General features: G+C 44.0%; 1 protein-coding gene across 1 annotated transcript; it reads left to right on the top strand.

Moving 5' to 3' along the window:
• The first annotated feature begins 1,218 nt into the window (after window positions 1-1,218).
• Window positions 1,219-16,105, top strand: LOC112215323 (transmembrane protein 200C-like). Its single transcript, XM_024374266.1, has 2 exons — window positions 1,219-2,005; window positions 13,378-16,105. Exon 2 carries the CDS (start codon window positions 13,420-13,422, stop codon window positions 15,046-15,048), a length of 1,629 nt encoding a protein of 542 aa, XP_024230034.1. The 5' UTR covers window positions 1,219-2,005; window positions 13,378-13,419; the 3' UTR covers window positions 15,049-16,105.
• Window positions 16,106-16,632: the final 527 nt, after the last annotated feature.

Raw genomic sequence — 16,632 nt, 5'->3', positions numbered from 1 at the left:
GATTGTGCATCATTTGCCCATTATTCTTTTCAAAATTCTTCAAGCTCTGTCAAATTGGTTGTTAATTATTGCTAAACAACCATTTTACATTTTCAGGAAAAACTCCCCAGTCATTTACGATTACAAGCATAACCATAACATGACGCAGCCATCACTATGCTTGAAAATATGGAGAGTGGTACTCAGTAATGTGTTGTATTGGATTTGCCCCAAACATAACACTTTGTATTCAGGACAAAAAGTTAATTGCTTTGTCACAAGTTTTGTGTGTAATTAATAACTTCACCATGCTAAAGGGATATTTAATGTCTGTTTTTCCCCCCATCTACCAATAGGTGCCTTCTTTGCAAGGCATTGGAAAACTTCCCTGGTCTTTGTGGTTGAATGTGTTTGAAATTCCCTGCTCAACTGAGAGATCTTATAGATCATGATATGTGTGGGGTACAGAGCTGAGGTAGTAATTCAAAAATCATGTTCAACACTTGTTAAGCACATTTTTACTTGTGAACTTAGTTAGGCTTGCCATAACAAAGAGGTTGAATACTTAGGCACTGTTCTGAAGGCAGAATGCACACATTCTGGCCACATTGTTGCGTGTGCATCATTTTCCTGACGTTGTCAGCAAACCCGTTTATAGAAGGCAACATATGAAGTAAATTTTCCTGTAAATGTTTTTAAATATATATCATATGCATTTGATCGATGCATTTCTTTAAGATATATGCTACATCACATAATTACAGAATGAATTCATCAAAATCATAGTGCATGTTGTAGGTAGGCAAGGCATGGTGCTGGGAAATACTCATTACTGATAACATAGCCTAACACCTCAGGTGCAATTGTTCATTCAGTAAGATACTTTCTCCACCAGCAGAGAAAATATCCACAAAAACACATTAAATCTGCTTTAATACTTTTTGTACATATTTGCACGAATTGAGTGTGAGATTATGTTGGATCAAAATGTGTACTCCTCATCCCCAGAATCTGTTTGGGAATGAGAAGAGATACTATACTGTATGTGCAATGCACATTTCTGTTTGGTCTCTGTTATTGGTAAGCCACTAACCTAGCCATTCTTCCCATATAAACATCATTTTTCATTTAACATTTTGATGGACAGTTAGACCTACCCCACTGGGCACAGACGTCAATTCAACGTCTATTCCATGTTGGTTCAACGTCATTTCATTGATTGAACCAGTGTGTGACCAGTGGGATCAGATTCAATGGCAGAAAATAATTACCGTTGTATCTGGCATAAATAAGGTGCGCAATTTACAGGTATGTTTTTTTGCAGGAATTTTGGTGCGTGTGATGCGGCAGATATAGAAGGCTCTGGATAGATTATGTTTCTGGATAGATTATGTTTCTAAATGCGCCAGGTGCCTTGCGCATCTTAGTTGGCGTCACTAACAATAGTCCACTGGTCCTACTTCTAGCCGAAAACGTTGGAAAGGTCTCACCATACGCGCTCTGACCGCAGCACAGCACGACTGGTCTTCGCTTTCAGCGCACCTGCACATCCAACCATGGATGGGGACTTTATGTTAACGAGAGGATAGTTAAGAACACAATTATTAAAATCCTGCAGAAATTTCAGTCGATGACTGCTGTGGTGGTAGCATAGCAACAACACCCAAGAATCAGAGAAACATCAGCAATCTTACCCACTGCCTTGCGAGCTCAAAACTCTCCGTTAGAAACTCGGCGCGCTGCTCGCTGGAAAGACACTCCCTGGAGAGGAGCGCGAGTACGCCGAATAAAAGGGATACGCTTTTCACCCAGATGCAGGATGACTTGGAAAAGCTTGAGCCTCGATGAAAACTACAGCGCCTAGTGACTGTGACTGGTTGTCCTTGCTGAAGATCGCTAAACCTTTGCCAAAATGGAATTACATGGAATGAACAGAGTTTCCTTTTACGACATGAGATATCCGCGCCCAGGAATCTAAACTTTACTTTAGTGTTTAAGATGTGGTTGTTTTTGCCTGTCTTCTATGGTAAGCTTTCCGTTATAGGTGTTTTGATATGATATTGAAGAACTAGGGCTAGAATAAGCGTCTCATCTGAATTTCATGCAATTTCACTGTGCTTGTTTATGCGTTATACTGTAGATGGCTCCTGTCACGACCGCATAAATTGAACATTATTTAATTGCTCCTGTTCTGTGGTGGTGGGGGGGGTTTATCTATGTATTGGACCTAATGCACCATATCAATATCTGACAATTCATACATGTCTATCAATACCTGTAATGTTATCATATCCTTGAATAGCCCACTAAACATGAATCAACTGCACTTATGAATACTCAGTTGCCTGTCCATGGACTAGATGAATGAATAATTGACACACGTCATGCGTTTAGATGTGGAGACAGTAAAAACACTGGCAAATGCGCATCTGTTATTATTGCATAGCCTACTCAAAAATCGACGAGCTTAAATAACTGTCCTCGTCATTTTTTATGTAGGCTACTGAATAGTTTTTTAATCTTAATTCTGCTACAGTAGACATGTCTGTTCTGTGTTTAGTTTACATTTAAATTCCTATTCAGCATCAAGTGAACATCGTTTAATGGCACAATAGGTGCATTTCTCATCAGTCTGTTTCTGTGGCGTGGTCATAGATATGCCTTGCCATGGGTACCCGAGTGTCTCTGTGTGTGTGTGTGCCTGTCTCTGTGTCTCTGTGTGCCTGTCTCTGTGTTTCTGTGGCGTGGTCATAGATATGCCTTGCCATGGGTACCCGAGTGTTCCTCTTAACTGAAACTGTTATTATCATCATCTGTGCTGTGTCTCTGTGCCTGTCTCTGTGGTCATAGATATGCCTGCCATGTGCCTGCCTCTGTGTCTCTGTGCCTCTGTGTCTCTGTGTGTGTGTGCCTGCCTCTGTGTCTCTGTGTGTCTGTGTGCCTGCCTCTGTGTCTCTGTGTGTGTGTGTGCCTGCCTCTGTGTCTCTGTGTGTCTGTGTGCCTGCCTCTGTGTGTGTGTGTGCCTGTCTCTGTGTCTCTGTGTCTCTGTGCGTGTGTGTGCCTGTCTCTGTGTCTCTGTGTCTGTGTGTGTCTGTGTCTGTGTCTGTGTGTGTCTGTGTCTGTGTGTGTCTGTGTGCCTGCCTCTGTGTCTCTGTGTGTGTGTGTGCCTGCCTCTGTGTCTCTGTGTGTCTGTGTGCCTGCCTCTGTGTCTCTGTGTGTGTGTGTGCCTGTCTCTGTGTCTCTGTGCGTGTGTGTGCCTGTCTCTGTGTCTCTGTGTGTGTGTGTCTGTGTGCCTGTCTCTGTGTGCCTGCCTCTGTGTGTGTGTGTGTGCCTGCCTCTGTGTCTCTGTGTGTCTGTGTGCCTGCCCTGTGTCTCTGTGCGTGTGTGTGCCTGTCTCTGTGTCTCTGTGTCTCTGTGCGCTCTGTGTGTCTGTGTGCCTGCCTGTCTCTGTGTCTCTGTGTCTCTGTCTGTGTGCCTGCCTCTGTGTCTCTGTGCGTGTGTGTGCCTGTCTCTGTGTCTCTGTGTCTCTGTGTCTCTGTGCGTGTGTGTGCCTGTCCTGTCTCTGTCGTGTGTGTGCCTGCTCTGTGTGTGTGTGTGTGCGCGCGCGTGCGTGCGGGGGGGGCAGTGAAGGTTTAGCAGGGTTTAATGGTTCACTATACATTGTGACTGAAGGCAGTTGAAAGGTAAGAGGGGGCATTCACATAATCAGAAACCTCACTTTGGTTAACAGCAATTTGTAGATCAGTTACCAACTGAGTGTGCTAAACCAGGGGTTCTCCCCCCAAAATTGTTCTGGGACCCCTTTGATAGCAAATTCATAAAGTACCCCTCATAATTACAACACAACTCGAGTGCAATAAAAAAATATATAGTTTTACTATGATGTATGCAGTGGCTGGATGAACCAAGTGTCAGACCCGGGGAAAGAATATTTAAAAGGTCACCTCTTAGCATTGGAGAGAACATTTAGCAGTTTAAGCTAATATCCTTCAATTCTACACATTTTGTCATGGAGCAGAGATGGTTGTTTTTGCAGCTTTAAAGCTAATATCCTTCAATTCTACACATTTTGCGATGAGGCAGAGAGAAAACTTTGCAGTTTTTAAGCTTAAATTACAGTGCATTTAAAAAAAAAAACATTTTTGGGGATAGCTTTGAACCACGAAAATGTATAATTGCTGGATTACAGTAATATCCCTGTGAACCTTCCAGACCCATGTTGCCCAGGGTTAACAACATAATAGTACATTGTATTCCACACTTTAAACATATTAAACAATCCCTTTGTCAATAGTTGTTTAATCTGTTAGTAATATTCATGTAAATTATCATTTTTTATCTGGCCATGGAGGCCCTGCAGTACTTCCTCTGCACTAAACTCGTCATTATAACGCTGATTATCTAATCAATTATTCAAATGTGCTTCAGTTGTCTGTTGAAATTGTCTTTTGAACATAAACAAGAATATTAGGATTATGTTTGGAAAACAGCTGACATTGAAATCTTATGATTCTATAACCTGCTAAATAATTATAAATTGGTGCAATGTCAATGCATGGTTATCAAATGTTCTCCTAATTGTATGGTAAATAGAATTCTGATAAGATAGGCAATTGTGTTTGGTCATTGCCTCAGGGATCATAAGTAAAAGCATGTTGAACATCCCTCAGATAAACAGAAAGCACATACACAGATAAAGAATTCTGAGAAACAGGTTTCTTCCTATTCTACAACACAGGTTGTGACACTTCACCTCCCCATCACAATGACTCCTGTAGAACCCAAGGGCATGTTTCAGCATGCTCCTGTAACAGAGGTGGTTTGGTGACCTTAGCTTTCCTTAGACCTGAAGAGTTGCTCTGGGTCAGACATTAGCTGGCAAATGTGCTTTTCTGGCACACAGGAGACCCGGGATTTGAACCACCAACAGACAAGCAGAGTCCAGTAACCGAAATGTGGAGTGTTGAGAGGTTTCTAGTCTGATAGAGCTTGATACTTCACCACTATGAGGATGGATAGAGCTGTGGACCTATTGTGACCCTGACGCACGGCACCAAATGGGGAAGGATGTTCATAGAATTAGTTTGAGGGCACAGTACAGCCGTCTCTGTGTTTGTCAGAGGGGGATGAGAATTAGTTTGAGGGCACAGTACAGTAGTCTCTGTGTTCATCAGAGGGGGATGATACCATAGTGATACATCTACTGTATCCAACTCTATTGAGGAGACATGGTAGAAAGACCAATATACTGCAGTAGAAAAGCTGAGGGCTGTCGAGGTATGTTGCTATTTATGAAGAGATGGAGGATAAGAGGTGTGTTGGTGGTTATGTCTATCTGTGAAGAGGAGTTTAGAGGTGGGTATAAATAGTAGACCTTAAATAAACTGTACATACTTGTATATACACACACTACTGTTCAAAAGTTTGGGGTCACTTAGAAATGTCACATTTTTTGGTCCATTAAAATAACAAATTGATCAGAAATACCATGTAGACATTGTTAATGTTGTAAATGACTATTGTAGCTGAAAATGGCAATTTTTTTTAATGGAAAATCTACATAGGCGTACAGAGGCCCATTATCAGCAACTATCACTCCTGTGTTCCAATGGCATGTTGTGTTAGATAATCCAAGTTTATAAATTTAAAAGGATAATTGATTATTAGAAAATCCTTTTGCAATTATGTTAGCACAGCTGAAAACTGTTTTCTGATTGAAGAAGCAATAAAACTGTCCTTCTTTAGACTAGTTGAGTATCTGGAGCATCCGCATTTTTGTGTTCGATTACAGGCTCAAAATGGCCAGAAACAAAGCACTTTCTTCTGAAACTCAGAAACTCAGTCTATTTATGTTCCGAGAAATGATGGCTATTCCAATGCGAGAAATTGCTAAGAAACTGAAGATCTTGTACAACGCTGTGTACTACTCCCTTCACAGAATAGCGCAAACTGTCTCTAACCAGAATAGAAAGAGGAGTGGGAGGCCTCGGTGCACAACTGAGCAAGAGGACATGTACATTAGAGTGTCTAGTTTGAGAAACAGACGCCTCACATGTCCTCAACTGGCAGCTTCATTAAATAATACCCGCAAAACACCAGTCTCAACTTCAACAGTGAAGAGGCGACTCCGGGATGCTGGCCTTCTAGGCAGAGTTGCAAAGAAAAAGCCATATCTCAGACTGGCCAATAAAAATAAAAGATTAAGATCGCTATCTGTCCAGCCTGGTGGTGGCAATGTGATGGTCTGGGGGTGCTTTGGTGATGGTATAGTGGGAGATGTGTACAGGGTAAAAGGGATCTTGAAGAAGGAAGACTATCCCTCCTATTTGCAACACCATGCCATACCCCTTGGACGGCGCTGAATTGGAGCCAGTTTCCTCCTACAACAGGACAATAACCAAAGCACAGCTCCAAACTATGCAATAACTATTTAGGGAAGAAGCAGTCAGCTGGTATTTTGTCTATAAGGGAGTGGCCAGCAGAGTCACTGGATCTCAACCCTATTGAGCTGTTGTGGGAGCAGCTTGACCATATGGTACGTAAGAAGTTCCTATCAAGCCAATCCAACTTGTGGGAGGTGCTTCAGGAAGTATGGGGTGAAATCTCTTCAGTTTACCTCAACAAATTAACAACTAGAATGCCAAAGGTCGGCAAGGCTGTAATTGCTGCAAATGGAGGATTCTTTGACAAAAGCAAAGTTTGAAGGATACAATTATTATTTAAATGAAAAATCGTTGTTTACAACCTTGTCAACGTCTTGACTATATTTCCTATTCCTTTTGCATCTAATTTCATGGAAAACAAGGACATTTCTAAGTGACCCCAAACTTTTGAACGGTAGTGTGTATAGATATATATATAAAAATAACCAATTATGAAGGCTCCTAAGGTGTGCTGGAGAGACAGGTAGAGAATAGTGCTGCCCAGGAGGTCGGCAGAATCAAAGGAGCAACTCAATTGCACCTCGTTGCTATTGCCACATCACCAGAATGTCATTTTTACTTTTAGCCTGTTAACTTTCCCTGAGTCATTGAAATTTACCACAGCCTAAGTGAGTCCATGCCGGCGCTGATCATTAATTTCAACACTTCAGTGGCCATTTCTGAGATCATCATGTGTATGTACCATTTCTGAGATCTTCATGTGTATGTACCATTTCTGAGATCATCATGTGTATGTACCATTTCTGAGATCATCATGTGTATGTACTATTTCACCATGCTTATGTACCAGCCCTGGGAAAACAGAGGAGAGATCAAGTTATGATGCCGTTGTTATAGAGTCATTCAAGGTTTATGATGGACAGATGTATCCAATGGTTACTACTGCCTCAGTGTGCCTCTACAGCCCTGAGAATGTGTGTGAAGCCAGGCCACCGTACGGCAGGAGTCAATGGTTATCTACTCTCTTATTTTACATTAAGCATAGAGTGTGTGTGTGTGTGTGTGTGTGTGTGTGTGTGTGAGTGTGAGTGAGTGTGAGTGCGTGCGTGTGACACTGAGGTTACATGTCAGCTTACAGTTCAAAGGTTAATTCATCGATCCATAAACTATCCATAAATGCCTTATCGACTTCGCAGGAGGATGACAATACAACCCTTTTATGCTTCGGTTCCTCAATACATTTTGCTGTCCACAGTGCATGTCCAATTATTTATTTGATAAATGTACAATATATTTAATCAGGAGTCAGGGGTTGTGTTGATATTTTCTTGCATGGTTGTTAATTTAACTGACATGATGTATCTTTTTAGTCATACCAGTTTTAGTTTGAATTTCAATCAAACCCCCACTGCAGAAGGCACACTCCATGAAAAACACAATGCACGTAATGTCTTATTTGAAATAGGGGGTTTCAACATAAAATAAAGCAATGTTACTTTCCACAATGCAGGTTTAATTAAATCCCAGAAAAAATTGGTTGACTTGTTTTGTAGCTTTTATTTAGCTCAAAGTTGGCAACTATAACTGCGTTAACAAGTATATACGTAATTGATTGCTACTTCATGCTCTCTCTAATGATTGGCCACTGCCAATGATAATTAAAAATGGCAACTGTGGCCTGTAAAAAAGTAAATCGCTACTGGACATTCTTCTTCCTCCTGACAGAGAACCCATGTTCTTTACACCATCTAGCATCCTTCAACAAAAGAGGAGAAATACTTGTCATTTTTCTTTGAAGCAGACAGCAATTCAGTTGGATACCAGAGAAGAAATATATTGCCAGGAGTAAAACTGTACTATAATTCATATAACACGGTGATCCATCAATAGCCAATGATTCTGGCCGAGACAAATCCATTTCAGCTTGCTGTGGGTGTTCATCTGGGGTTGCCTTGGATTCCACTTGGCATTTTGCAGAGGCTGCAATCCACACCCGCCCTCAATAATGCGCTTGACATTATGGTCAAGACTGAATTATCCTGTGGTATGAAATAGGATTTACTGAGGGTTATTGTGACGTGAAAGAGCAAGAACAGAAAATAACTGGTGATGTGAATGTGGTGAAGGGTTACAGTACATTAGTTAATGGATTAACACAATACCCAGCTTGATCACACTGCTTTAGCTACACCCCTAGGCACCAGGCAATAGTGGCTCACACACATGAACAAAGCATGCCTTCAACCTTACTGTATATTTCCCTATTGTAAGATGTAGGCCTATGCCTTTATGCAGTCCATTCATTAGTCTAAGTGAGAGAAATGCTCAGGCAACAACGGTTTAATTAGACCTGCAACTGGACAGTACATTTGTCATCACAAATGAAGAATTATAGCTGCAATATATAACTAGGAGGCTATTCCTGGCCAAATGTCACCGGCCAAATGTCAGCACTGTCTGTTCTCTCTCTCTCCCTGCTGATTTAGGATTGATGGATATTTACATTCTATGGCTCACCCCCCCCCCCCTCCTGTGTGCTCTACACGTGCAAGCTCCGCATAAAACAAAATGGATTTAAATATTACTGCCATTCACCGGTAATAGCGCCAATCTGATCAAACTCACTGGACAGTTCCTTGTCCTCATCATTTGTGAGCTGTCAAACTCACTGGACAGATCCTTGTCCTCGTCATTTGTGAGCTGTCAAACTCACTGGACAGATCCTTGTCCTCGTCATTTGTGAGCTGTCAAACTCACTGGACAGTTCCTTGTCCTCGTCATTTGTGAGCTGTCAAACTCACTGGACAGTTCCTTGTCCTCATCATTTGTGAGCTGTCAAACTCACTGGACAGATCCTTGTCCTCGTCATTTGTGAGCTGTCAAACTCACTGGACAGTTCCTTGTCCTCGTCATTTGTGAGCTGTCAAACTCACTGGACAGTTCCTTGTCCTCATCATTTGTGAGCTGTCAAACTCACTGGACAGTTCCTTGTCCTCGTCATTTGTGAGCTGTCAAACTCACTGGACAGTTCCTTGTCCTCGTCATTTGTGAGCTGTCAAACTCACTGGACAGTTCCTTGTCCTCGTCATTTGTGAGCTGTCAAACTCACTGGACAGTTCCTTGTCCTCATCATTTGTGAGCTGTCAAACTCACTGGACAGATCCTTGTCCTCATCATTTGTGAGCTGTCAAACTCACTGGACAGTTCCTTGTCCTCGTCATTTGTGAGCTGTCAAACTCACTGGACAGTTCCTTGTCCTCGTCATTTGTGAGCTGTCAAACTCACTGGACAGTTCCTTGTCCTCGTCATTTGTGAGCTGTCAAACTCACTGGACAGTTCCTTGTCCTCGTCATTTGTGAGCTGTCAAACTCACTGGACAGTTCCTTGTCCTCGTCATTTGTGAGCTGTCAAACTCACTGGACAGTTCCTTGTCCTCGTCATTTGTGAGCTGTCAAACTCACTGGACAGTTCCTTGTCCTCGTCATTTGTGAGCTGTCAAACTCACTGGACAGTTCCTTGTCCTCGTCATTTGTGAGCTGTCAAACTCACTGGACAGTTCCTTGTCCTCGTCATTTGTGAGCTGTCAAACTCACTGGACAGTTCCTTGTGAGCTGTCAAACTCACTGGACAGTTCCTTGTCATTTGTGAGCTGTCAAACTCACTGGACAGTTCCTTGTCCTCGTCATTTGTGAGCTGTCAAACTCACTGGACAGTTCCTTGTCCTCTCATTTGTGAGCTGTCAAACTCACTGGACAGTTCCTTGTCCTCGTCATTTGTGAGCTGTCAAACTCACTGGACAGTTCCTTGTCCTCGTCATTTGTGAGCTGTCAAACTCACTGGACAGTTCCTTGTCCTCGTCATTTGTGAGCTGTCAAACTCACTGGACAGTTCCTTGTCCTCGTCATTTGTGAGCTGTCAAACTCACTGGACAGTTCCTTGTCCTCGTCATTTGTGAGCTGTCACTTTGGAGCTGTCAAACTCACTGGACAGTTCCTTGTCCTTGTCATTTGTGAGCTGTCAAACTCACTGGACAGTTCCTTGTCCTCATCATTTGTGAGCTGTCAAACTCACTGGACAGTTCCTTGTCCTTATCATTTGTGAGCTGTCAAACTCACTGGACAGTTCCATGTCCTCGTCATTTGTGAGCTGTCAAACTCACTGGACAGTTCCTTGTCCTCATCATTTGTGAGCTGTCAAACGGCTGGCAGTGAGTTGTGAGAAAAAAAAGCTGTTTTTCCCCCCAATGCTAACATTGAAGCGATCATATGAAGCTAAATGAGCTAGCCTACACACAGCTAGCCATTTTTAATTGGACTGACCTTCTATGAACAAGGGTTAATGCAAAAAGGCCAACACAAACACTTGTGCCTGCCTGAAATTGTTAGCTACCAGCTAGCTTCTTCTCTCCTCCATCCACTAGTCGCTATGCTAGCTGTGTGTAGCAGTCTCAGCTGGGTGGATGCCGCGTGCAAGGGTACAGCCCTGAAAGTGCTCCTGTGGGCCCAGCAGCCATTTGGCTTGTCTCTTTGAATTATCTCTGACACCAGGTGCTTCTTTCTGCTCCGTCTGTTTGCCAGCCAGGGGAGTATTTAAAGAGGCTTAGTTTTCACCCAGGAGCTTGTTTTTTTTTATTAGCCCTCTAAAGAGCTGTTTCCTCTTAAGTCTTTATTATTAAGGTACACTTTACCAAATGATCATATGTCAGGGATGTGGTGTGTTTTTATTTCTCTCACAATGTTTTGTAAGATAATAATTTTATGATAGAGGATGAGCAATCAACATATTTTGTGTTGCACAATTGAATGATTTATTTGTGATTGATTTATTGAACCCTTATATCTTGGTTTGTTTTTTCGTGGACTATTGATCATTAGTTACACTGAAGCCATTGTTCCAATGTCATAATTGGTAGCCATCAATAATCAGCTGTGTTTGTGATCTAACGAAACACCTGGAAGCAGAGGGAAGTGCATATGTAACACATTGGGGATGTGTGGAACTTACTCCTCAGCCGGAAGTGTCCCCACTTGCGCCAGCGTATAGATAGCTTTTCGCATGGCGCCGACTGGTGAGATGCTTCAGGAGGGCGGTCACCTGTGCTAGCAAGGCAGAGGTCCTGGGTTTGAGCCTCGTGTGAGCCGAATCAGGAGGAAGCGGTACTCGCTAAGCAAGCAGCGCAACATCCTTTAGAGTGGTGCCGTGGTCCGGATATACAGTTGCACTCAGCTCAACACTAGGGGTCGCTGTTGAGTAAATATGAGGCTACTGGCTGTTTCACGCCATGAGAGAGTCACTCGCTCCAGCTGGTAACTGCACTGCGCACCAATCTCCATGCATCTCAATTAACATTTGTGGTCAAGATTTAGGTCTTGGATTATGTATCAGAATATGCCCTCCTGGGGTGGTAGATGTGCCAGTGTTATGGAGAATCATGCTTCGACTGGCTCTTCCGAGTAGTCAGAGAGCAGAGAGAATCTTTTTAACGACTCCCACAGATGGTAAAGCTCTTTGTATCAAAGTGTATCAGACTCACATCCAGGTCAGATGGGTTAGGTCTGCCGAGACAGCAGCAGCCATGTCTGAGTGTCCTCTCCTCTCTCACTCCTCTCTGGTTTAGGCGAGGAGATCTGTAGTCACCTTCTTCAATGGAGAGCTGCTTGGCTGCTTCAAGGTGGTGCATTAGCTCGCCGTATGTGTACCATCATCACTCATTGCACAATAACATCAATAGAATCTCAATCTTGTAACACAACACTCTTTAGAACACCTTTACAGGCACATTGCTGGTCACTGGATGCTTTTACTTATCTCCTTATCTGCCTTTATCTCAAGGGGATTTTCCTCCTCTCATTGTTTAGGTATTGGCATTGTTTTTGGTATCGCTATTGATAGTGACGATGTACCTAGTTCAAAGTTTTAAAACTTGTCCGGCCCAATGGGGCGGCAGGTAGCCTAGTGGTTAGAGTGTTGGACCAGTAACCGAAAGGTTGCTGGATTGAATCCCCGAGCTGACAAGGTAAAAATCTGTCATTCTGCCCCTGAACAAGGCAGTTAACCCATTGTTCCCCCGGTAGGCCATCATTGTAAATAAGAATTTGTTCTGACTTGCCTAGTTAAAGGTTAAATCAAAATAATCATTCAACTCCAGGAGTCCCCCAAGGTTTAGTCTCAAATCCGTTCCTGATGTGCTGTGCATAGCAAGAGCCAGCAAGTACACTACACACACTGTGAAGACTTTTAAGGGACAGTCTTCTTCCTGTATTCAGTGTTTTCTATAGGGTGATCATGATTCTCTATGCAGCTTAGTAACGGTGCTACCTGGCGTTTCTGCTCTCTTGCCCCTTACATTAGAAAGAGGAGTGGTGTGGCAGTGTTGGATGGCCAGTTGTTTTCATTCTTCACAGTCCGCTAGGCTTTAAGATGTGTGTATTTATATCCCCTGTTGATCTTAGAACAGTGTATTGTGAAGCCACAGAATGTCTACCTTGCCCGCTCTGCTATGCCGCCTTGTCATTTTGGTGCATTCACCCCAGAGCGTGTATGTGTGTGTGTGTGTGTGTGTGTGTGTGTGTGTGTGTGTGTGTCCAGACTTGTGTGTGCACATGAATTTCTGTTACTCTGTTCCCTGTGCTGTGGCAGAAATGTCATCACTCCCACACATCTCGAGCTGTCACCCAGTGAGCAAGTGCCTCTGGGAAACAGGCTTCACTTTGCATTGATTCTTATTGTTTCCCTTCTCCTTCATCCTGAAAGAGCAGAACTTAGCATATTTCACTGGGATGATCTAAATTAGTCAGAGCACAGCAGAGGTGTAGCTCTATTCAACTGAATAAGACTGGCAAATTCAGCAGTGCATTAACTATTATGGACTGCTTGAGTATCATGATCGATATTGTTAATCTAGAGCTATTATCAAACCTTTCCTCTTTCTCTCCCTGCCTATCTCTCACTCTTCCCCTCCTCTCTTCCTCCCCCCTTTATCTCTCCCCCTCCACCTCTCTCTCTCTGGCCTCAGGATGAGTGAGTGAGCTGTCCGTCCATCCGTTGCATCCCAACCATGATCGCCACCGGAGGCCTGCTGCGGATCAACAGGAGGCAGGACTCACTGCGCTCCAAGAGCCGCGCTGAGAACAAACGCAAGAGGAAAGCCAAGAAGAAGCAGAAGAACGAGGTGGTGGTGGTCAAGGGCAAGCTGAATCTATGCTCCATCTCGGGGGTAGTGGCGGCCATTGGGATTCTGATCCTACTGGTGGGCATTTCCATGGCCATACTGGGCTACTGGCCTAGGGAGAGCCCACTATACCCTGCGCCGCACAATACCCAAAGGATTTACGACAAGAAGGAAGAGTCAAGGCTGACAGGCAACTGGACAAACAACGCAAAGGTCGGATTTCACATGGATAGGGATTTGGTCAGTAACAATCGTTCCAACGGCACAGGTTTAGAGCAGCCTCCTATGGGCTTCCTGGCCGAGTTCTTGGATAATTACCTGTACTCAGACAAGCTGAAGGTGTTCGGGCCCCTCATCATGGGCATTGGCATCTTTCTGTTCATCTGCGCCAACGCGGTGCTGCACGAGAACCGCGACAAGAAGACAAAAGTCATCAACCTGAGGGACATCTACTCCACAGTCATCGACATCCACAGCTTGCGGACTAAGGAGAACACGCCGCTCAATGGCTTTGTGAATTATGTGCAGTCCAAAGGGGTGGAAGGGAACCCTAGCGCTGCGTATACCGCCGCCCTGCTGGCCAAAGGAACCTGGCCCTCAGGGGGCTCGCCGGACGAGGGCAGTCGGGGCCCCTCCAGATGCCACTCCCTGACCAGGTCAAGGGTCTCGTCACTCGAGAGGCAGACGTTCACCGACACAGTCTACACTATCTCCAGACACAGCGGGGCCGGCCAGCAGAGCAGCCCTATTCCCATCCCCAAACAGTGGGAGACCAAGACAATAGTGGCCTCCTCGGTCAACACCTTCACTCTCCCCATGACCAAACCCAATCACCGGGCCAACCAGCACCAGCGCAGGCCCTCGGCCAAAGCAGAGGCAGGCAGGAGCAGGGCCGCGCTGTGCGACTCTGGGGAGGAAGACGACGAGGCTCGTGTGGGGTACGTAGTTCCAGAAACCACCACTCAGGCCAAGGTAGAGACTTTGCGGACGGCCATGTTCTTGCCTCAAGACTCGGTAGAAGTATACAAGAGCAGTGGTAGCCTCCAGGGGGCGCCGCAGGGCTCCCAGGTGCAGCTACTCCCCTCTTCCCCCACTGGACACAGAGTGACAGGCTCCCACCTGTCACTCAGCGCACTGACGGAATACTCCAGGTCCATCGACCTGGGCATCACTCCATCCACCCCCACCGATTGGAAAGTGGAACGTTCTCGGCGACTCAGCTGCCCTCGCCTAGAAGTACTGGGAGGCGGTGGGTACATCAAACTGGGAAACCTAGGGGGGGAGTCATTTGAGTCAAGGGAGTCATGTGAGATGACTGCCTTTAGCCAAGTGACCTCAGAGGAGGCTCTGGCTAAGTGTCAGAGGGAAGGAGGAGAAGCCAATGAACAGGAGATCAGTTCCGGGGAACCACAGGACAGGGGCTCAAGGCGATACTCAAACAAAGATAAACTTTTTATGATCTCTCAGTCAGACTCCGTTTTGGATGATGAGGAGGTGGAGAGCACAGACATATGATTGGACGATTGCTGATTAGATAATTGCTGATTGGCGGATTACTGAATGGTGTAATAAGTTTACTTGAACAAAATGAACACGGGATAACTGGCAGGGTGTTGGTCAAAGACACCTGACAACAGGCTCAAGCAATTATGACTATTACAACAAACTGTATAGGATCTGAAATCTACAGTATCTTGCTGGTCATTGCAAATGCAATTATCGATACGTGACCAAAAAACCGAACATGGTCTTTGGTGGGCTATGAAAAGTGAAGACTGTGTGTGAGTAGTATTTTGTCAAGCGTTTGTTTGTGTAGGTTGGAAGCATCGCGCCCAACAGAATGAGTTTCACAGCAAAAAGATAACATTAACCAAAAAAGGGCCCGTTTTTAAATGGTGACTGTACAGATACTGTACCATCCACTTGATGTAATAGTTTATATAATGTGTAGAAATATAATTGTGGCTGTTCCACCCACTGTCACTACTGATACTGTAGTAGTATATTGATTGAGAGTTGCTGTCTCAACAGCATGTATTTTATACTGCAATGTCCTTACACAGTTTTTGTCAGTTGCCAGAGGAAGGTTTGAATTCAAACTTGAATAGCAATACATAATTGACCATCTCTGTTTGCTTGTGGGTAATCACAGTGTTGGCATATTTGCCAGTCTCTTAAAATTCTCTGAACAAGACATATGTTATTGTTTAGTTTTTTAGAACAGTTTTGACTTGCTTGTTAAGGAATCTATATCTTTGCCATCGCTATTGCCTGAGGGAAACTGAGAACCACACACTGACTAGCACAATTCACAGCACAATACTTGTATCTCGGTACAAGTAGCATAACTACCTTACCACAAGTAACCATCCGTGTAGAAAACAAATATCAAATCAATGTTATCCTGTGCAAAAGCAGCTGGGTTGTTTTTGTAGTTGGTTGTTGTTCAATGACAAACCTGCAGTATGTATTGTATTCCAATTGTTGCTGGTTACCATGGTCAAGTCAAACATCCCATGGTCGTCCTATGGGTCAATCAGTCTTCAAATAAACATACGAAGCTGTCTCATTATCTGTATCATCTGTAATTAGTGACCTTCTGACATTCTGTCAATCAAGTTATCAACCCAAAGGTGTGAGAAGACAGTCTCCAAAGAAGAGAGAGAGAGAGAGAGAGAGAGAGAGCGAGAGAACATGAAAGATGGAGCATGAAAGAGAGTAGAGTGTAAGTGAAACCCGTTTGGTATAGAATTCTGGTTCTTGGGAGTCGGGAGTTGGGAGAGCGAGGTTTCCATCTGTTTATGGGGTGAAGGAGCTTAATATAGACAGAAAAAAAGGCAGCGTGTATTCCATTACAAGCAAACTAATTCCCTGTGTTTTAGTGCCAATCGTCAAGCTGTCGGCGTCTTATGTAAACGTGGCCACTCAGTTTTATGAATGATCATTATGGATGGAATGTAACATTCCTGTGGATAGGACACCTAACGTTTCTTCTCTGTCGTCCCTCCAGGGTCTTTGAAGTCTGTGTGCTCTTCGAACATGTATTCATTTACTATAGTTCATGGGAATCCTAGAGCAACATAACTTCAACCCTGAAAC

This window comes from Oncorhynchus tshawytscha, linkage group LG16 (genome assembly GCF_018296145.1).
Source record: "Oncorhynchus tshawytscha isolate Ot180627B linkage group LG16, Otsh_v2.0, whole genome shotgun sequence".
Classification (NCBI taxonomy): domain Eukaryota; kingdom Metazoa; phylum Chordata; class Actinopteri; order Salmoniformes; family Salmonidae; genus Oncorhynchus; species Oncorhynchus tshawytscha.
The sequence above is the reverse complement of the archived record's forward strand: the minus strand, read 5'-3'. Positions and strand labels throughout refer to the sequence as shown.